Source organism: Myodes glareolus, chromosome 21 (assembly GCF_982192425.1).
Source record: "Myodes glareolus chromosome 21, mMyoGla1.1, whole genome shotgun sequence".
NCBI classification, from domain to species: domain Eukaryota; kingdom Metazoa; phylum Chordata; class Mammalia; order Rodentia; family Cricetidae; genus Myodes; species Myodes glareolus.
Genome location: NC_142046.1, coordinates 60977928 through 60999679, shown reverse-complemented (window position 1 = coordinate 60999679; position 21752 = coordinate 60977928). Strand labels below are relative to the sequence as shown.

The 21752-nt window shown below is 41.1% G+C and overlaps 1 protein-coding gene and 1 long non-coding RNA gene across 5 annotated transcripts in view; one reads left to right on the top strand and one right to left on the bottom strand.

Annotated features, from left to right (window-relative positions):
* Positions 1–1134: 1134 nt before the first annotated feature.
* Positions 1135–5025, bottom strand: LOC125394911 (uncharacterized). Its single transcript, XR_014998775.2, has 2 exons — positions 4267–5025; positions 1135–1671 (listed from the first exon to the last, which is right to left on the bottom strand). It is a non-coding gene; the product is annotated as an uncharacterized LOC125394911 (long non-coding RNA).
* Nckap1 (NCK associated protein 1) overlaps positions 4983–21752 on the top strand; it is a 71744-nt gene continuing 54974 nt past the window's right edge. For 2 of the 4 annotated variants that reach the window (XM_085680905.2, XM_085680904.2), the window contains exons 1-3: positions 4983–5142; positions 15165–15182; positions 16065–16175. In XM_085680905.2, coding sequence (XP_085537031.1) covers positions 5035–5142; positions 15165–15182; positions 16065–16175 — 237 coding nt within the window. In that variant the 5' untranslated portion in view covers positions 4983–5034. The remainder of the gene's footprint in view (positions 5143–15164; positions 15183–16064; positions 16176–21752) is intronic. The other 2 variants (XM_085680907.2, XM_085680906.2) reach the window with 1 other exon arrangement.

Here is a 21752-nt window from a genome sequence, read left to right as displayed (position 1 = left end):
CCTGGGGTTGGGTAATCACAGTCATGTATTCTCCACATTTGACCAGTAGGGATTCCTTGTGTAGTTGCCATCTACTGCATAAAGAGGCTTCTTTGATGAGAAGGAAGAGCTACATTGATCTATGGGTGTAAGTAGTAATATTTAGAAGGCAGTTAGAAATTGTATCCATTTGGAAAATCTGCAGAAGTAGGTTCTTCTCTAGGGTCATGACCTCTCCCATCAGTTAGCTAGCTAGGGTTCTAGCACCAGGCATGACTTCCATTCTAGTGAGTAGACCTTAAGTCCAAATAGAGAGTTGTTGGTACCCCAATATGGATGAGCCACTATGGCTTCCTTGGGGCTCTCTTGTCAGAGTGGTCTTTACTGTGGCTGGTAGGCTTTTTACCTGGGCAGGGTCCTTTTTCTCCCTTGGCAGCTTCTACACCTTTCCATATTATGAGGGCCAGTCCTCAGGTAGGAGGCTTTCAGATCATTTCCAGCTCAGTTCTTTGAAGTCCTATATGTGAAATGTGTGGTATCTTCAGGTATAAAACCTTAACTTTAAGTTCTGTGAGGCAAAAAAGGGCAACGACTATAATCTTTATTATTTTGGATATCGCTCCAATTTCCTTGATTAAATGAAAATAAGTGTTTTTTTTATTACGTGTGTGTGTGTGCTTGTGTGTGTGTATGTAGGACAACTTGTAAAAATGTTCTCTCTTCCTACCACTTTGGTCCTGGAGATTGAATTCTGGTCATCAGATTTGGTGGTAAGTTTTCTTATCCACTGAACCATCTCAACAGCCCCATAAATGATAGGGAAGCTCTGTTAACCAATCACACCCAGTTAGGGCGTGGCTACCTGGAGTCCAGGAAAAAAAAAAAGGAAAGGGACCAAGTGTGCTCTCTCTCGCTGGGCAATCCCCGCTGGACAGAGGAAGTCAGGCTTCCCATTCTTGTGGCATGAGTTTTCCCATTATAACAATTAAAAATATAACTGTTACCCTTAAGCTGGCCTGGTTATTTCCCATATCGAGCTAATTCGCAACACATAAACATGTTTTGGGGGGATGAGGGAGGGAATCTAACATCTTTTACTTAAATGGATTTGACTTATTAAAGTGTCAGGTTAGTCTGTGTAAAAATCAAGTAAGATTAGTGTGCTGGCAAGTTTTATTTCAACTTGACACAAACTAGGGTCATTGAAGAGAAGGGAGCATCAGTTGACAAAATACTTTCATAGGATAGATTGTAGGCAAGTCTGTAGGGCATTTTCTTAATTAGTGATTAATTTGGGATGTACCAGCCCATTGTGGGTGGGACTACTCATGGGTTGGTGGTACGGGATTCTACAGAAAAACAGGTAGAACCCAGGCAGTGGTGGTGCATGCCTTTAATCCCAGCACTCAGGAAGCAGAGGCAGGTGGATCTCTGTCAGTTCGAGGCTAACTTGGTCTACAAAGCGAGTTCCAGGACATATAAGGCAACACAAAGAAACCCTGTCTTGGGGGAAAAAGTAGGGGGGAGGAGAAAGAAAAAAATAAAGAAAACAGGCTGAGCAAGCCATGAGGAAAAAGTCAGCAAGCAGCACTGTTGCATGGCCTCTGCATCAGCTCCTGCCTCCACGTTCCTGCCTTCTTTCAGTTCCTGTCCTGACTTCTTTGAAGATGAACTGTTGTTGTAAGGGGCCACCTAGAACCAAAATAACCACAGACACTGTATGAATTAAATCACTGCTTGGCCCATTAGCCCTAACTTCTTATTGGCTAGCTTTTACATCTTAATTTAACCCATTTCTAGTAATCAGTGTATCACCACGAGGCTGTGGCTTACTGGGTAAAGTTCCAGAGTCTGTGTCCAATGGAGCTAATATGGCTTCTCCCTGACCCCGCCTTCCTTTCTCCCAGTATTCAGTTTAGTTCTCCCCCGACCTAGTTAAGTTCTTATAGGTCCAGAGTAGTTTCTTTATTAATCAACGGTAATTACAGCATCCAGAGGGAAATCCCACATCAGACTGTGATGTAGAAGTGTAAACCAAATGAACCCTTTCCTCCTCCCCAAGTTGCTTTGGTCATGATGTTTCATTACAGCAATAGTAACTGTAGTGGTTTGAATAAGAATGGCCCCCAGGCTTGTATATTTGAATGCTTAGGTACCAGAGAGTAGCATTCTTTGAAAGGATTCAAAGAATTTGGAAGGTGATCTTACTGAAAGAAGTATGTCACTGGTGGTAGGCTTTGAGATTTCAGAAGTCCATGCCAAGCCTAGAGTCCCTCTCTCTGCCTTTAGATATGGATGTGGTTCTCCACTGCTTCTCCAGCACAGCCTGCCATGCCATGCCAAGCTCCCTGTTGCCATGCTCCCTTCCGTGATGATAATGGAGTACACCTCTGAAACTGTAAGCAAGGCCCTAATTAAGCTGTTTCTTTTGCCTTGGTCATGGTGTCCCTTCTCAGCAAGAGTATAGTGACTACAAGAGGAGCCCTGACTAAGACAATGCGTAACTGTAGATTTCTTCTGTGGGGTACTTTAAGGTGGAAGCAGCTGCAGGTATTCCTGTTCACATGGAAACCAGGCATGGTACACAGGCCTACAATCTCAGCACTCGGGAGGCGAGGCAAGAAGATGCCTGTCGTGGTTAGAATGAGACTGGCCACTACAGGCTCATGTCTGAATACTCGGGACCCGGTTGTGGAACTATTTGGGAAGGATTAGCAGCTGTTGCCTTCTCAGAAGAAGTGTTTCACTGGGAATGAGTGGGTTTTGAGGTTTCAAAAGCTCATGTCCTGCTCGGGGGTCGAGATGTAAGCTCCAAGCATCATGCCTGCCTGCCTGCCTGCTGCCATGTTCCCCATGATGGTCATGGACTCCAAGAGTCTGAACATAAACCCCAGTTAAACTACTTCTTTTATAAGTTGCCTTGGTTACAATATTTTAACACTTCATTAGAAAAGTGACTAAGACAACCAACAAGTTCAAGACCAGCCTGAGTTACATAGGGAGATGTTATTATAAACCAAAATAAAACAGCAAGCCTTTCTGCCACAAAGAAACATCTGGAAGAATGACAGCACTTCTTGAAGAATAAAAAATCTGCTCAAATTTATGTGCTATTTTCTTGCTCTGTCTAGATGGTCAGAATTCTGCCTTAGCCAAACCCAGATTGTCATTTAGGACATTTTTGGTGGCACTGCCATTTTGGGGTCCTGCTTGGGACCTAACTGCAGTACCAGGAGATGTGACATCTTATTCTGGTCCCCGTGTCTACCAGGCTTGCACTCAATGCACTAACATACAAGCAGGCTAAAACATAAAATAAAAATAAATGCATCTTTAAAAGAATACTGCTGCCCATCCAGACAGAACTGATTCCTGGTTCCTCTAAGGACACACACTGCTGTCTGCATCCAGGGCCTTCACATTTTCTTGTCTGGCTGTCCCCAGCTTCTCCCAGCAGCTGTCCCTTCCCGGTTTCCTTTGAATCGTCTCAGGTTCCAACCCCAGTCTCTGGTAAATTTTTTAAATGTTAGCTACCAGCTTGGCAAGTCACTGAATAAATTCAATTTCCCAATTAGTTAATAACAGAGTAAATAGCTCAACAGATGGTTTCTCTGAGATGGAGGGGAGAGAAATGAGCAGGAGAGAGAGAGAGAGAGAGAGAGAGAGAGAGAGAGAGAGAGAGAGAGAGAGAGAGAGAGAGAGAGAAGATGAATAAAGAATTCAAGGCAGGCAGCTCTAAGAGTAGTGCACACTGACAGAAACTTTTGACATTTTGGGTGGCACTAAGACTCTTAAACAGCCCTTAAGGAAAACCTATTCTGTGTACTCTCTCGATTTCTGCAAGGAGTAGACAGTAGCTTTTCAAAATGTCTTAGAAGCGACATTTCACCAGAAAGTAGCTTCGATGACTCCCGTGTCTTCTTAACTTCAGCATGCCTTTTACTGAAGGTCGTGGTTGATTTGATTTTGTGATTGATTTTAGTTAATGAACACATTGCAAAATTAGCTCATATTAGTTAAAGCCCCAAATTTATCCAAGTGACCCCAGAGCCACCGCGGTGGACGTTGTCGCTCTGGTCATTCACGTGGAGCCCCAATTTGTTCATGTTTGAAACCCTGTGTGATAGGAAGTGGACGTGGGGTGAGACATGACAAAGAATCCTTGGGAGGTGAGGGGCAAAAGAGTAGAATCGCTGCTTCCAGAGAGGACTGGGATTTCAGGTGGAGGTTGGGAGCGAACCCTCCTCCTTCGCCGAACAAACATTCGTTGTTTGTTTTCTTGCCTACCCTACGCCGGAGCCTATTCGTGTCTCCTCCGGATGGGTGCCGGTCCTCGATAAGTCTCCATTCTGATAATCTCAGGAACTCGAGCTGCTCTCACTTCCGACCTCCTTCCCCCGAAGCCGGCTGGAGGCGGGAGCGAGGCCCGGGAGGCCCGGGAGGCGCCGAGGCCGTCGACGCGGCTCGAGCGGAGCCCACATCAGCCGCGTTCTCCCGGGAGCGTCCGTCGGGGCGTGGGGGGGAACCGCACGCTCCGAGCCGCCGGGACGCGAGGCTCCCGGGGCATCCGGTGCCCGCCCGCACCGCGGGGGCTGCGGAGCCGAGGCCACTTTGGGGGAAGTCGAGGCACGCGGAGCCCGAGGCCGGGTGGGGCGCACAGGGCGCAGTTCCGCCGCCGACCTGGCGGGGGCGCCGGCGCGGCCGATCAGGTGACCGAGCGCCGGTCCCGGCTACGGGAAGCCGCCTGGTTCTCAGCCGCCGCCGCCGCCGCCGTCACCGCCACACCTAGCGGAGGAGCCGGGAAAGGCGGCCCGGCCGGGTGGGGAGGGGAGACCGGGTTGGAGAGCGCCGCGGGTGGAGGCGGAAGGGCGGCGGGCAGGCGGGCGGAAGCGAGCGCCGCGGCTGCTGTGTCACGGCGCGGGTGGGCGCGCGGCATGGGCGCGCCGCGCTGAGGCGGAGGTCGCGGGCGGGCGGGCGGGCGGGCCTGAGGGAGGCGGCGAGCCGGGGAGTTGCGCGCCCGGCGGCGGCGGCGGCGGTGGCGGCGGCGGCCGCACCATGTCGCGCTCCGTGCTGCAGCCCAGTCAGCAGAAGCTGGCGGAGAAGCTCACCATCCTCAACGACCGGGGCGTCGGCATGCTCACGCGCCTCTACAACATCAAGAAGGTGCGCACGGGCCGGCGAGGCCGGGCGGGGGTGCGGCGGCGGGGGCAAGGCCGCGGGGCGGGGGGCGAGCTCGGCCTGGTCGCCCGGGGCCTCCGGGAGGCGCCACGGCCTCGAGTGAGTCGCGGGGCCGGCCGGACTGGAGCCATTTCCCGGGCCGGCTCCCGGGCGGGCGACGGGAACCGGCCGGGCCGCGCATGGCCGCCGCCGGCGCCTGGGTCCGCGGGAAGGGCGAGCGCGCGGCCTTCCTGGGCTGCGGCACACGGGCCCGGGTTTCTCGGCGTGGGAGTGGGGGAATGTGGCGCCCGACCCTCCCTCCGCTCCCCACTTGGTTCCTTGATTTTTCGGTCACTGGATAAAGCACCCCCTCCCCCCGACAGCATGTTGACGTTCAGGAGAATTTCATTTTGGAGATAGACAGGAGGGGGAAGTGAGGGTGGAACCGGTTTTCGTCTGAAATAGTTGAGGGCTGTGAGTCACTAGAACAGGAATAACAACCTTTCCTCTCTGCTCCTCCTCGTCTTAGTTTTCCCAACCCTATCTGATGAGCACCAAGGCACCGTGCCTTACAGTACAATGGCTGTGTAAAATAAAGACGAAATCTGTTCCCGTTGCTGTTCCGATGATTTGAGTAACTAGTCAGTGCAACTATTGGCAGTCAGTGTCTTCGGTTTAGGGAGTGCAAGGCTCTATTGAAGTTAAGAAAAGTAGAGATAAAGATAGGGGGAAACATGCCATTAATTTACCTTTCAGGCAAACAATCCCAAGTTCATTTATTTTGAGACAGCTGCGATAAGCCTCTGAACTTAGTAGAGAGAAGTTTGCTTGTGGTACAGTTTATACCCCTTCATCCTTGTGGGTGTCTATGTATCTGTACCATATTTTTCGTAATCTCGTTTTAAAAACTGGAACAAATATAGTTTTGACCATAGCAATAGAGTACAGGTTGTGTATGAGTATTGATGAAGATTCTTTTAAAAATGAAAGTCAAAGCATTCCAGAATAAACTTGTTTTACTCCTCCAATTTGATTTAGACACTGCCCTTCTGAAGCACACTGTTTTCAGTTAGTGATACTAAGCGTCGGGAAAGGAAGGATGGCTGTGTTGTTCTGGCTACTCCCTTGGTTCCAGTGAATGGTTGTCTCTAAACACAGCCCAGTCTTGACCTGGGATGTCCCCATTCCATTTGTGACACGGCAGAGCCCTGTGCATTCACTCCTTGATTGTAACGTTTCGGGGTTAGGAAAATTTAATTTTGGGTAGTGTAAGTTGCATTGGAGGCAACTTTTGGATTTCACTGCTTAAGAAATTTGAAAATCAAGTTTTATATGGACTTTTTTTTTTTTAACCAAGTTGCCAGGTGGTGGGGGCGCACGCCTTTAATCCCAGCACTCGGGAGGCAGAAGCAGGTGGGTCTTTGTGAATTCGATGCCAGCCTGGGCTACAATGCTAGTCCTAGGATGGGCTCCAAAACAGAGAAACCCTGTCTCGAAAAACCAAAAAAAAAGCAAGCCAAATGTTGCTAAAAGTAAGTGGTGCTGCGGTATTGTGGTTAAAGGAAATGGTTATGATGGTTTCCAGAGGAGGAAGTGAGAGTGATATCAACAGTGATTTGGGTGCTTGAGTTAAATGCTTTTTTTAATACAGTCAAGTCACTACACACTTTTATAGAATTAAAACAAACAGTCTGTAGAACATCATTTTCGTGGAAAATAGTAAGTGAAATTTTAAGCGTTTAAACTTATAATTACAGTTAGATGCCCCTTTTCAAAGTGTTTTTCACTTCCTGTTTTGAGAAACCGCAGGCTCTTGTGTTGACTACTGAAATGGGAAATAAGTGGATGCCATCATTATATCTAATTGTCGAGCATCTCGAGTTCTTGAAATGCTATAGTTCATCACTTACATATATTTAGTTTCTTGAAATATTTTGCCTACTTGGCTCATGAATTTCTTCTGAGAAGAGTAATTCGTTTTGAAGACTAATACTTAGGGCATTATCTAGCACACAAGGCTTTGATTAGTGTTCACTGAAATCACTCTGTGTGTGTTAAATGCATCTGTTTATTTTGTGAGAGGGAGAGAGCGAGCGAGCAAGCAGTATGTGTGGAGGTTAGCGGATAACTTGTTTCTGGGATCAGACTCGGTGCCTTTATCCCTGGACCATTGCTGGCCCTTTGGATAGAATTAGAATTTTTTAGCCTATGGAATTGCCTGCCTGTATCAGCTGCCTGTCTAAACCCAGCTGGCTAAAGATCAAAACATTTGTTCGAATAACTTGCCAAAGAAGTAAGATCTGTTCATCTTGTGTTTATAAGGTTCATGTTGTCTGTAATTTTTATTTTTACAGTTTTTATATTTTTAGTTTTATGTGTGTGAGTGTTTTGCCTGCATGTATTTCTGTTCCACTTGTGTGCCGAGAGGCCAGAAGTAGGTCTTAGAGCCCTTAGAGCTGCAAGTCAAATAGTTGTCAGCTCCTGCTAACACTTCAGTACCTGGCACAGACGCTCCTCTCTGTCATCCTATCTTTCTAGTCTAAAATTGTTAGTGTCAAGTCTTCCACAGTCCTATTTACACACTGCATTTGGTTAACTAACTGCACCTCTCTCCAATCAAGATAGGAACGTCTTGACACTGGATTTAATGTGCCTGTTTCTCCAGTGCTAGAGAAAACATTCAGTAGATGGAGAGTTAATGCATAGGGGGAAAACCCTCTCAACATTGAGACTACCTAAAAAGTTAACTTACGAGGAATCATTTTTCAAGATCCTTTTACGATCTTTTGAGAGATTATTTGAAATTGTCATATATGTAAATCTATTTACACATTAACAATTTAAGGTTTTATGAAGTTTGATGTTATTAAAATACTGCGGTACTATGCTTAAACAAGGAATGCTTTCATCATTGTCTAGTTAAGTATTCATTTTATCAAAGCCCACAATACTGTTAAATCCTTAATATAATCTTAAGAACGTACTATATTCACAAACAAATGACAAATGCAATATGGAAAATAATGAACAAGAAATCTTAGGCGTGTGATTACCATTAATTAAATTCTTAATTAAACAAATTTAGCTTGAGTACTATTAATGAAATAAACTTAGGCTAATCATGATTTCTAACTGTGTTTCTTTTATTGTAGGTTACATAGTTCTCAGTGTATAAAGTTACTATTTGACCTTGTGCTTTCATACCCAAGATTGTGCTGGAAACCAAAACCCAGAGCCTGGGGTTGCTAGAAGTGTTCTGACACCATTCCACACTCCCGACTTCATTCATTCATTGTCTTAGAAAATAAAAGTCTAAAGTGAAAATTAGGGAAGAAAAATTTTATTTCACTGTTTCTCTTTATTCCGATTTTCTGTTTTATATATACTTCCTCCAATTTAGCAAAATGTCCTATTTCTTTTAGTTTTACTGATGTAGTTGGTTCTTTCATCTTGTACACACATGTTAAAATGTGTCAGGGACCAAATCTTAGCATAAAGGGAGCAGAGGAGCCAGTCCAGCTGGAAAGGGCTTGCTACACAGGCATAAGAGTCTGAGTTCAGTTCCCAGCACCGACCTAAAGTTCCAGATTTGTGATCCCATCTCTAGGGACACAGAGACAGGTGGGTTCTTAGAGCTTGCTGGCTAACCAGCCAGCCTAATCTAATCAGCCAGCCCCAGGTCCCAGTAAGAGACTCCCCTGCCAAAAAAAAAAAAAAAAAAAAAAAGTTGGGGTAACTCCTAAGGAATGACACCAAAGGTGACCTTTGGCCTCTACATATATATATATATATGTGTGTGTGTGTATATACATATATACAGACATGTATGTACATGTGCATGCAACTACTGTCAACCTATGTAAAGAAAATCACAAAGGAAAATAAATCTAGCATGCAAAGTTGATACAAAATATATTTTACCAAATACATTTGAGTTAAAATTTAAAATTGCTAGCTTAAAATTTTCTCTCCTTTTAATACATTAAAAAGCTAAACAGAAATCTCCATTGATACTCACTGATATACTGCTAACATGATGAAAACGACCCTTTCATGTAAATTTCATCACAAGTAATCTGTAGTAAAAAGAAAAATTATTCCTCTACTTGTCATTTCTATAAGGGTATTGGCATCTTACTATTACTTGTATATTCCTTTTAGATGTTTAAAAAATTGAATTGGGTCTGTCCACAACTAGATTTCTGAAGAACCTACTGTGGAGATTTCAGGAGCAGTGAGGTGACTCAGTGGGTGAAAGCCCTTCCGCCAGGCACAGTGACTGGAGAAAGACTTCAGAGCCACAGGGCGTGCGTGAGCGTGCCGCCCTCCACAGCTCTCTCTCTGCACCCCCCACCCATGCACACTAACTAACTAACTAAATAAATAGCGAGAGTTTCTGAGCTGGAGAGATGGCTCAGCACTTAAGAGCACTGGTTGCGCTTCCATAGGATCTGGGTTTGATTCCCAGCACCCTCATGGCAGCTCCCCACTGTCCTTATCCTCAGTTCCAGGGATTTGAACCCTTTTCTGGCCTTTGGCGGCACCAGGCCTACAGTGCACAGGCAGGAATTAACAAAGATTGAATTCCACAACTTCTGTTCAGCAGACTAGATAAAGATACAAAGTAGGTTATAAAATACTCGTGCTAGCTAATATTTTTAATTTGTGTGTGTGTGTGTGTGTGCGTGTGTGTGCGTGTGTGTGTGCGTGTGTGTGCCCCAGTGTTGAGGTCAGGGGACAACTTTGGGAGGTTGTTCTTTTCTTCTGTCATCTGCGTGTTGGGGATTAACTCCGGTCTTTAACAGCTGAGCCATCTAGCAAACTTACTTTAAAAAAAAGAAAAATAGACAAGCAGACTATACTTCCCTTAGATTTTCTTTTTCCAAGTTGAGACGTTGTGAGTTGAGAGTCACATTCTAGGTAAAGTTTTAATACTAATTTGTTTTAACCTTGAACAAATTATTTATCATTCTTGGTTATAATTTATTAAGTGAGATCAGTGGTTCTTAACCTACAGTTGAATTGTCCTTTTTTTTTTTTTCATCACACATTAGAATTGTCTTGGAAAAAGTTGAGAATGTCTGGGTGTTGGCATGGCTCTAAGGAGTCAGGATGTAGTGGTGGCCCCGAGAAACTGGGAGAAAACCGTGGTGCAGTCAGCTGCTGCCCCTGCTTTCTCCCCACAGCTGGCTCTTCAGGATTCAGCTGGTCAGCTGGTTTCTAACTACAGTTTTGGACGGTTAAATGCAAGTGTCTTCACGGTATGTGCCTGCCCTCGAGGCCTGCTGGTGCCTTGTGAAGCCTGGCTAGGCCTCTACTACTGCACTGAGTCTCCAGTTCTCCTCACTACTGATTTCCATTCTCAGGATCTTAGACAGTCCAGTTCTCCGTCATGGTGCAATACTGCTGTTAACCTCGTATTTTGAGAGTGAAGTGGGCTTATTTATGCCAAGTATTAGTACAGTGTCTAGTAAAAAGGGATAAATGGGCTTGGAGAGACGTCTCACTGATTAAGGGTTCTTACTATTCTTCCAGAGGGACCTGAGTTTGGTTCCTAGCTCCCATATCTGGCTCACAGACACCTGTGACTACAACTTCAGGGGATCCAACATTGTCCTTTGGCTTCTATAGACACCTGCAGTCATCTCCCCCCCCCCAAACTTTAAAAAAGGAATAAACAGAATACATGTTGGCTGCTGTCATTCTGTTTCTGGGTCTTGGAGCAGAGGAGACACTTGATAATTCACGCCCCTTCCCATTAAGCTCAGCTCTGTTGCTCTGTTAGAAACATTTCTTAAGTACTTTCTGACAGTATAGTTAGACGTCTCACTAGTGTTCATACTGAGTAACTGCAGACGTGTGTTCTGAAGTGTTTCTTTAAAGATCTACTTAATACTAAGCACAAGTGTCTCAGTGTACAAAACTTTAAAAAAATCATTGGTTCATAAACTGAGATAGTCTGTGTGTTGGAACTCAGACATGTAAGAAATGTGGTGACATAGTTATCTTGTGAATTGAATAGCTGTTAGAAACTTTAATGTGAGTCATTAGAATAATTTTATTTAGATTTGTTTGTTTTGATATGTACAAATGTTTGCCCACAAGTATATACATGTACCGTGTGCCTGAGGAAGTCAGAAGAGGGCTTTGAATCCCCTGTAACTGGAGTTGTGGATGATTATGAACCACTGCATGTGTGCTGGGACTGAGCCCAGGGTCCTCTGCAAGACCAGCAAGTGCTTGTGACTTCTGGGAATTAGAAAACATCTAGTAAATGATTCTGAAGGATGTAATGGTTTGAACCTCTTAGATCATGATTTTCCCAAGATTTATGCCTGGAGAACAGAAATTATTTCTTTATCTTTAGATCTGTAATTACTAACTTTAATTACGAGCTAGAATTATTAATAAAATTACATGAATTTGAAAGCATTTTTAATAATTTTGACACACTTTTCTCCCAGCCTCTTACTACTAGTGAAGTGTTTCTTTTCTCTCCTCAAACTCAGGGAAAGTACTAGTTTAAAGTAGATATGCTGACCAAAATATAGGGGGTGCAGGAGAAAAAAATTGGAATAGTAACCACTAATTCTGCAAATCAGGATTGTGCTATAGTAAAAAAGAAAAGACTTATCAAATCAGTTTTGAGCAGCTGCGTTATGATGAGAATGTAGTGTATTTTTATGTATCACGTGGACATCCGTCTAGAGATACACTTTCTGGTGCTGAGAATTTAAGCTAGAGGTTTGTAGTGACTAAACCCTTGATAGGTCACGTTGTTTCCCTGAATCTCTTCTGTTCAGGTCTGTCTAAGCACAGCACCTTTGAATACAAGAGCTGTCCAGAAATGGTGCTTCTGCTTTCTTACTGTTGGCTGTTTTGTTAATAATGTTTTATGAATAGATAGTGGGATTTTGTGAGGGCATTCTATTTGACTGTTTGCATCTTGGCAGGTTCTTGGAGAGATGTAGCTTTAAGCATGTAAGATTGAGCTGTGAGGTGTTAGCTGTAAACGCCTGAGGACAGCACTAAAAGGATTTCAGTGATAGGCTAGCAGAAGAAATTCTATCAGAGCTTGTCTTGGTGTTTCTAGTCAAAGGCATTTGTTTTGTGACTTAAATGTGTTCTGGAAATCTATTCCTGGTGATGACATTAGATTTTTGGTTTTGTGAGAAAATTAACTTATAGATGTTGAATAGCAATATGAATGTAAAATTCAAAGTTTTACTTTAAAAGTGAGATGTGATTTAGAACATATTGAAAATACTTATGTTCTATGCATTGAAATGAGCACTTTTCCTATCCTGTGTATATTTTAATCTTATGTCCACCTATAAGATAGGTAGTAATAATATCCTTAATTAAATCGTTGTGCTGTGGGCCACTTGGGCCAGAAGACAGGTTCTCCTCCTCCTTCTCTCCCTCCCTCCCTTCCTTCCTTCTTTTCTTTCTTTTTGTATTGAGCATCCATACTGGGGGAGGAGGTGGGGGTGTGCTCAGCGTCCTGGGCAAGCACTGAGTTACATAGCCAGCCCACCAAAGAGGCATTCAGGCTAATCTGGCTAGCCATCAAGCCTCAAGGATCTGCCTGTCTCCACCCTTCCCCAGTGCTGGGGTTCCAGGCATTCTGCCGCACAAGGCTTTTACTTGGTTGCTAGGATCTGAATTCATGTCTTCATGCTTTCACGGCAGAGATGTGACCTGATGAGCCATTTCTCAGCTCGTTTGGTTAACATGTTTAGATGCAGTCTTGGTTGTGAGCCTTTCTGGGTGTGTTAGTACAGATGGCTTTAGTAGCTAAGTGTAGTGATGGTAGGAATTTTATAAAAATTTCTACTTTCTAGGATGACTAATCAAAAGTGAAGAATTAATTATAATTTTGATAGAATGAGATACCTTCAAATATATTGACAATTTCTGTTCTAAAACAGTAGTGGGAAAATTAATCTTTAGAGACGGATTTCTGGTCAGTTAGGATTTTTCTACTGTAGTATTATGTGAGAGCCATGACTGAGTTACAGATAGCTCTTTACTAGCTAGCATGTGTATTACCTGGGTAATTTAATCAGATCATAGTTTAGGGTTTTTTGTACTTTGCTCTTTTTCCTGAGTATTTATTATATAAATATCTGTTCATTAAGTAAAAATGTTAAGTAAGTTGGTTCTAGAAAAAGTAGACTGGAACTTCCGTAAGGTCCTTCTATTTGTATTAGGTTTTCTTTTTCTTTTCTTAAAGCGTTCATTGTGTGTGAAATACACCTGTAAGTTCTTCCTACCCACAAACTTGCCAACTCTGTAGTGAGTGTGGAGCTTTTTAGGACAGGTTGTAATATTATCATCTCCCGTTTATAGAAGACACGAAAAGATGAAGGAGACAATCATTAATTCTTGACTTTACAGCTGTTAAGTGACCTGGCCAGGACTTGAACATGGGCATCCCCTATTTTAAAACTCACGTTCTTGGGATATCGTGGTAGAATATATTCTTAGCATGTTTGCATTCATGAGTTCAGTCCTCAGCACCAACATAACCGTATTCTTCCCGTAAGCAAAACAAATACAGTCTGTTTGACCCTAGGGTGAGTGAGGAATAGTGTGGCTGAGAGAGGGCCTCAAGTTACGGAGGTTAATGAGCTGGTCCTCGATATCATGACTGTACTGATGACCAGTCTCCGTAGTAGACCAGATTAGGTGACTGTCATGTTCCGTATTATAACATTCCTAATAACGATGTGCATTTCTGAGCACTTCTGTGCCTGTCACTTCAGTAAAGCTTTCCATGGGTTACCTACCATGAAACCCTCATGACACTATGAGGTAAGTACTTTCCCTTTGGCCGCTTACAGAAGACAGAACTGAGACTAGGAAGTGTTAAAATGTGAGGCCCCAGAGCTAGCAAGCGGTAGGGATCGCAGCCTAACTGCTTAGCCCGCCGAGCACACACAAAGAGGCCATCCACTTCTAAAAGAAGTTATGTATGATTTTAGTTGTCCACTGAACTGAAATTCCTTTTTTATTTTGTTTTCAATTTAAGAAGAGCTGCTTATATTCAGATATCTTTTACGATCTTGGGAAATGGGTATTGTTTTTATTGATAAATGCTAATACTGTTAAAGTAATATGCAGATTTTTAAATAACTAGAATATAAAAGATACATATCATGAAAAGTCAGCATATTAAATCACTTTAGGACTCTGTACTCTTGGGCATGCTTTATATAAGGAAATGCTAATCTGTAGCTATTTTTAAAGGGCAGTTTCTTAGTTGTATGAGTCTTGGTTATGTGAGTCGAATTCATGTTATATATGGTATCTTGAAGAAAGAGGACAAATTAGAAGACCAGTCTATCAAAAACTATTTCAAAAAAATTATAGTCTGAGGAAAAATCAGGTTATGCTAATATTATGTAGAAATTGATTTGCATAGTAGCCTTGTCATTCTCGTTAAAGGTTAAGTTCTAAATTAAAAAAATTGTTTGATCTAATTATGTTGAGAATTGGTACTGCATTCCTATTTCCATTTATAAAAATAGGAATGTTTTTATTGGCTTTCTTTATTTTATACTTTGACTTGAAAGCTAGATGATATTTTAAAAATAGTTTCAATTTGAGCTGAAGTACAAAGTTCATCTTATAACAATTCATTTTTATTCTTGGCTACCGTTTCTTTTTAAGGTATGTAAAATTTCACTAATGGTTTTTGCTCCTATTTTTATAGCTGCATGTAGTCTTTATTTTTCCTTCTTTCTAGTATTTTAAGTTGGTTTAGAAAGATCACCAAGATACTGACATGGTTGTACACTTACACAGTAGTATTTAATCTATATGAACAGTGTAAACTATATAAATCTATTGTGTGATAGAACTTGCTACCTAAGTACCTTATCGGTTGTAGCACCATACAGCTCTCATTTTGTATTGTTATTCGTAGTTCGCAGCGCATAAGTTTTCTACTGAAAAGTATGTCATAGTTTGACAATCATTGTTTACACGTAATTTTCTCTCTTTTTATTACAATGCTTCCCCAGCAAGGACAAGTTTGGAAGGTTTGCAAAGCTTTTCACCTTCCCTCTGCCCGCTTGCCCGCTTTCAGATCAGTCTCATGTTTCATAACTTCTCTTTCTGTAATCCACAACATAGCCATAGTAAACCAGAAGGTCAGGCTACAGTACTGTATCTCCTCACACACGGCAGACATCACTGGGAAAGCAAATGCTTTAAAATGGAATAAAAAGCAAAAATGATACAATTTTTAATATTTCCCTAAGAAAAGCGTCTCATCCAAGCAGTTAGCTGTCACGTCCTGTTCTGTTGGTTCTGCTGTTAGCCTTCCCGGTAGCACGTGTGTGGTGCAGAGGAGGCTGCTCTGTGGTATGACCAGATGGGGACAGAGGACAGACGCAGGGGCAGGGGCTGCTGGTGTGAGGGGACACAGTGTTGTGACGCAGACGTCAGAGGAGCAGGCCACTTTTGAACTAGGACTCTTGTGTATTCAAATGTTGACAGCGAATGAGGAAACCATTTGGAAAAGACATTTTCAAACATAAGCCTTCATTTTATAACACTCAGAAACATTTTACTTAATATTTAATTTTGTAATACCTTATTAGCGCCAGATGAAAACAATCCTACCTCAAACCAAAAAGGTTTTTCATTTCTTTTCCTTTTTTTAGGTTTGAGCTTTTTCCTTCACTGCTGTTCTGCGCTGACTGCTTTAAAACTTCCCATGCGTTTTTTCCAGTAGAAGAACATCTCTGTCCTGTCTCCCATCGCATACCTCAGCTGTGACAACCCCTGCACTTTGCCTGTTCATTTTATCACCTGCTCACCAAAACAATAAATCTTTCTAATTTCTGATTTCAGATGTGCTATTCTTCCTTGATTTTAGGAAGATACATTTCACTTTTTCATTGCTGTTGTCTTTTTAGGCATGTGGAGATCCCAAGGCCAAACCATCCTACCTTATTGACAAAAACCTGGAGTCTGCTGTGAAATTCATAGTCAGAAAATTTCCTGCAGTGGAAACGCGCAACAACAATGTAAGTTGTCCCAATTTTCTCCTTGGCGCCACCCATGTGTGAGAAGAGCAGTGTTCAATGGGGTTTTGTATCTCCCATTAACCTAACGCTGTGTGCAGCACTTGATGCACAGATTTTAGACGTTGCTTCAATGGTTTTAAAGACAGTATTAATATCTCTGAAATTAGAAAAACTTCTAGCTACATGTTATGCGGAAAAGTTAAATTGTAATTTCTTACGCTATTTTTTTTGAAGTTGTGATAAGAATAGTTAATGCATAGAAGATAAACAGAGCCCCAAATGTGTGTGTGGTTACTTGGGGCATCTTGTTATCCTATTCATTAACTTAATTTCCTTTTGAGGTTGGCAGTGGCGTCACAGAACTCGTATTGCTTTCACAGACAGCTGATTTTGCTTTAAGTTGTATTTGCTTCCCTGGCATTTTCTTGGCTTCCAAAATCATTTCTGGAAGTTAGTGAGGTTATGGTATAAGGTCTTTATTCCCATATTAGTTCCTATGTGGAACTTTTCTTGCATAAAGTTTGGTCATATTTAGTCTTTCTGCTGTTTATTTGAGGCAGTTTTTTAGAGTAATCATAGAAATAATCAATTTCAGAATTTTGTTTTGCTGTAACATACTTTTAAAAGTTTTATTGACTTGGAATCTTTTCACAAGTCATCATTTTGATTTTATTTTTCTTTGATGTTCCCATACTGCAACCCTTGCTTTCTTTTTTGCTTTATAAAAACTTAGTCTAGCAATTTCTCCTTATGAGTGCCCCAGTCTTGAAACTCTATTTAAAAGATAGATTGTCACGTTTTATCCTCAAATGACATGTGATCATAGATTTATATTTCTCTTGTTTCTAATACTTAAAACATTTCAATGTAGAGAGAAATGTTATTCAGAATTATTAAAAATAAGTCAGGTACTTAAAGAGTCTTGGTTTGGGTTGCTTTGTGCTTTTTAAATACTTTTTTAAAGTCTGTTTTTGTAGAAGTTTGGGTTGGTAAAAATCTTAGTTTTATAAAAGATTGTATGTATTAGGGTTTTGTGGGGGTTTTTTTGGTTCGTTTTTTATTTTTTTTATTTATTTTTATTTTTTTTATTTTTTGGTTTTTCGAGACAAGGTTTCTCTGTAGCTTTGGAGCCTGTCCTGGAACTAGCTCTTGTAGACCAGACTGGCCTCGAACTCACAGAGATCTGCCTGCCTCTGCCTCCCAAGTGCTGAGATTAAAGGTGTGCACCACTAACTGTGTAAAGGAATCACAGAAAGATCCTGATAAGAAAAATTATATTCAAAGCACGCACTTTTAAAAAGACAGTTATTTAATATGATTAATTAAAAAAGGAGCCAGCATGATGGTATGTCACCGAATAATTTCCATACAAACAAAAATTAAAACAAAGTAAATAGAAAACATGTATTTGTTTGCATTGCAAAGTAAAAGAGTTGCATAATCTGCCAGGTGTGGTAGTGCACTGTTTTGGGCAGAGGCAAGCAGCTCTTGGTGATGGGCCAGAATGGTCTACATAGGGAGTTCCAGTTTCCAGGACTACACTGAGACTGCCTCACAGACTCTATGGAAAGGCCAAGTGTTAGCTGCGAACAGTAATTTGCTCTCTTTTGAGAGATTATGAACTCATCCGAAATAACAGAGTTTTAGTGGAAATCTGTCACTTAATTCTGTATATGCCTACTTGTTTCTATAAAGTATCTTACGTGAAAATGTCTTAATTTAGCATGGTAATTTTCATATGACACATTCACTGAATATGAGATCTTATTAAGAGCTGATTAGGTACATATTAACTGTTTAATAATAATAAACATTTTCTTAATAGCCATTTAATAATTTTTATTGTTCTCAATATGCTTGGCAGACACTTATAATAATAATACTCTGCTGATCTTTGTCCTTCAATAGTATTTCTTCCTTTTTCGGTATTAAAAGCATGAAATTGAAATATTTGGTAAACACTTTGAGATATATTTCACATGCTGTACAATTCATCTCTGAATTGTGTGTGAGGGTTAAGGTTTTTAGTGTCTTCACAGAATAATTCTGAGTCACAGGTACCCTATTGTTGGCCCACATGAAATAAACTGTTCATGGGTTTTTAATGTATTCAACAACCCGGTCACTTTTAGAGCAGTTATTCACCCAGAAGAGACTCTGCTTCCTGAGCATTCGGGATCCCTATTCCCTGCCAGCCTCCCGGTTCTAGGCAGGCACTGATGTATTTATTCTGTGTCTGTGCCTATCCTAGAACTCTTCCGTAAAGATGATCATGACATGGAGTATTTTGTGACTGGCTTCTGCCATTTAATACAGTGTTTTCCAGGTTCATCCAAATGCTAGCAGGTTTCACACTTCATCTCTTATTATTGTGAAAATTATCCTGCTGTGAATGTAAAATATTCATTCATAAATTGATAGCTATTTGTATTGTTTTTGCTTTTCTTGACCATGAATAATATAGTATTATGAACATTTTTGTGTGTGTAAGCATATATATATATATAAATATATATACTTTGATGCACATATTTTATGAGTAAACTTGCTGTGATACGCCTTTTTTTCTGTGTTGAACCTATAAAATTGATAACAGGGTGTTAACTGCTAGGACTATATGTACAATTTACTCTTCAGAGCCTGTTTATCATATGCTTTTACAATTATTCTGTATATGATATTCTGTGCTTCTAGTCTTTTGTTTGTTCACAGTGTATTATGTATTGACTCCTTTTTTTGTTTGTTTGGTTTTGGTTTTTCAAAATAGGGCTTCTCTGTAGCTTCGGCACCTGTCCTGGAACCAGCTCTTGCAGACCAGGCTGGCCTTGAACTCACAGAGATCCACTGGCCTCTGCCTGGGGTTAAAGTGCTAGGATTAAAGGCCGGGCCCCTGTCTTGACTGTTTGAGAGGTCTTGTATCAACTTTAGTCTGGGTTTGCTAAATAGTGGTGATAGACTCCTGGCTAGTTTAGATTAGGAAATAAGAAGTGGTGCTTTGTAATTACTTTTCAGTTCTGTAAAGTTAGTTAATGAAGGTTACACATTTTATTACAGCACTCAAGAGGCAGAGGGAGGTGATCTCCTGAGTTTGAGGCCAGTCTGTTCTACTAAGTGATTTTCATGCCTGCTAGAGCTATATAGTGAACTGTCTCCAAACAAAAATTAGTTAATGAAAGTTTAAAGATTTGAATGGCAGTGTTTGGGATTCATGGGAAGTGGCAGATTTCCGTCTGCTCTTCCCTGTAATCTGTGTGCCACAGAGCATGCTCACATGTGCCCCACAGTTGGCACTGTTGGGATTCATGGGAAGTGGCAGATTTCCGTCTGCTCTTCCCTGTAATCTGTGTGCCACAGAGCATGCTCACATGTGCCCCACAGTTGGCACTGTGTCCGCTTTGATTCCTGCTTCACAGATAAGGAAAGGAGCTCAAGAACAGAGATTGTTTTAATGAAAATTAAACAAAAGTTTTTTTGAAGTTTCTAAAATAGATTCTTTAAGAAAAGGGTTGCTCTTACAACATTGTAGCTGAGAATGTTTCTGGTTTTGGTCCCTTTTTTAGTTACTGGCCTCCTCTTGTTTCTTAGTGGTTTAACTCTGGAGGAAACCATGAGCAGCTTTGAGGGTCTGTCAAGGAGAGCGCTGCTGTTGGCAGTAGGGTGTTAGGTAGTGCATCCTCATCATTTCCATCTTGTTCTTATTCAGGGCCCTTTGTGCACAGTTATTGTGTATTCAGTTCTGGATTTAGGGAGAAAAAACTGTACCAAAGAATGAGGGGTGCCTCCATTCCCCAGCTATAATACTGAATTAAATGCCTCATATGCTTCTAATTAAATTGATGAAATGAAGTTTTGTTATAACCTACTGGTCTTATAATTATAGTAGCCACTTATTTTGTCTTTGTATGTGCTAGGCTGTGTATTTTGGTAGATTTCATTTAATTTCAGACTGTCCAACTTATTGAACTATTAATTTCCATTATCCTGAAAGTTCACCTGTGAAGATGTCCATATTTCTTCTAGATGTCTGAAGATCTGTTCTGATCCAGTATGAGGAATGCAGTAGAAACCCATTTAAAACAATACTACTATTCATAGGAAAATTTTAAATCTCCACATTTAAATCTCCAAATTTTTAAATATCCACATGTGCATATTTAAATTCTTGCTATTTTTTTCAAATAATTTTAACTTAATTTTTTTCTTCTATTTTTTCCTTGTATTTATATCTAAAATTTAGTTGTTTTTTTTTTTTATAGAAAAATACTACCCTGTAATCCCAGTTCTTAGGAGGTAGATGCAGGACGATCAGGAGGTCAAGGTCATTCATAGTTATAAATTCTGAGCCCGCCTGGGCAACATGAAACCATATTTCTAAATGCAAACAAACAAAAATATGAAAAAAATTCTGTCATTTCAAAAAATTTTCTTTATGAATTTGTGTACAATATTTTTATTTTATTTCCCAGTATAATTGGAAAATATTAACCATTGCCAAATATGTATAGACTTTATCTTAGGGTCTAAGAACAAGGACATTGCTGGTGTGTAGAGGGTAACAAAGGTGACACAGGGATTCTGGACAATTTTCAAAATACTTTGAAAGCATATGCCTCATATACTTCAAAGTAAGCTGACGAAATGGAATTTCATCATAACAAACTGGTTTTATAATTATAGTAGTCACTTATTTTCTCTTTATTTGTGCTGGGCTGTATATTTTGGTATATTTCATTTAACTTCGGGCTGTCCAGATTTTCATATTTTCTTTTCTTTTTTGGTTTTTCGAGATAGGGTTTCTCTATATACCCCTGGCTATCCTGGAACTTGCTCTGTAGACCGGGATGGGCTCAAACTCAGACATCCTGCCTGCCTCTGTGTCCCAAGTGTTGGGATTAAAGGCATATGTCACCACTGCTGTCTTAAAATCATATTTTCAACCAAAGAAAAATAATTTAAGTTATGGATATTACTTCTTAGGGAAGGACAATATTACAAGAGGCTATGCAACAATTATTTTCTGTTTAAACTCACATTTTTAAACACTTTTTTAAAATCCCTGGTGCTTGATAATAGAGAATATTAAATATTTGATGAAGAAAAACAAACCTATTTAGTACAACATGCACTTGTATTAAATACTGCCTTAGAACTATGAGGACCCAAAATCTTTTTAAGCTAAAAAATCTCAGTGCTTTTTAAAAAGTCAATTAACTCTCATTAATGATGTTGTAGGTAGGGTTCCTGAAAATAACCTTGTAAAAGAATAAGATCCCCAGCTTTAAAAATATAAGTCTGTTGGTGTGGTAGTGGTTTTGGAGTAGATGCAGGACTACTTTTGTTATGCCAACTGTGTGAAGGAGGTTGGGCGGCCCTTAAAGGGCTCTTCTTGGTCTGCTGTGGTTTCCGCTGTGAGGGTGGTGCAGTGGTTAGGGTGAAGTTTGGAGTCGGGATCGAGGTTATGGACCAGCTAGGAGATTCAGGAAACATCTGGCATCTAGAGGCACCATTTTTCCTCTAAATGAAAGTAATTCTCATCTGAAGGAGTTGAATATGCCTTAAAGCATTCAATGCACTCTG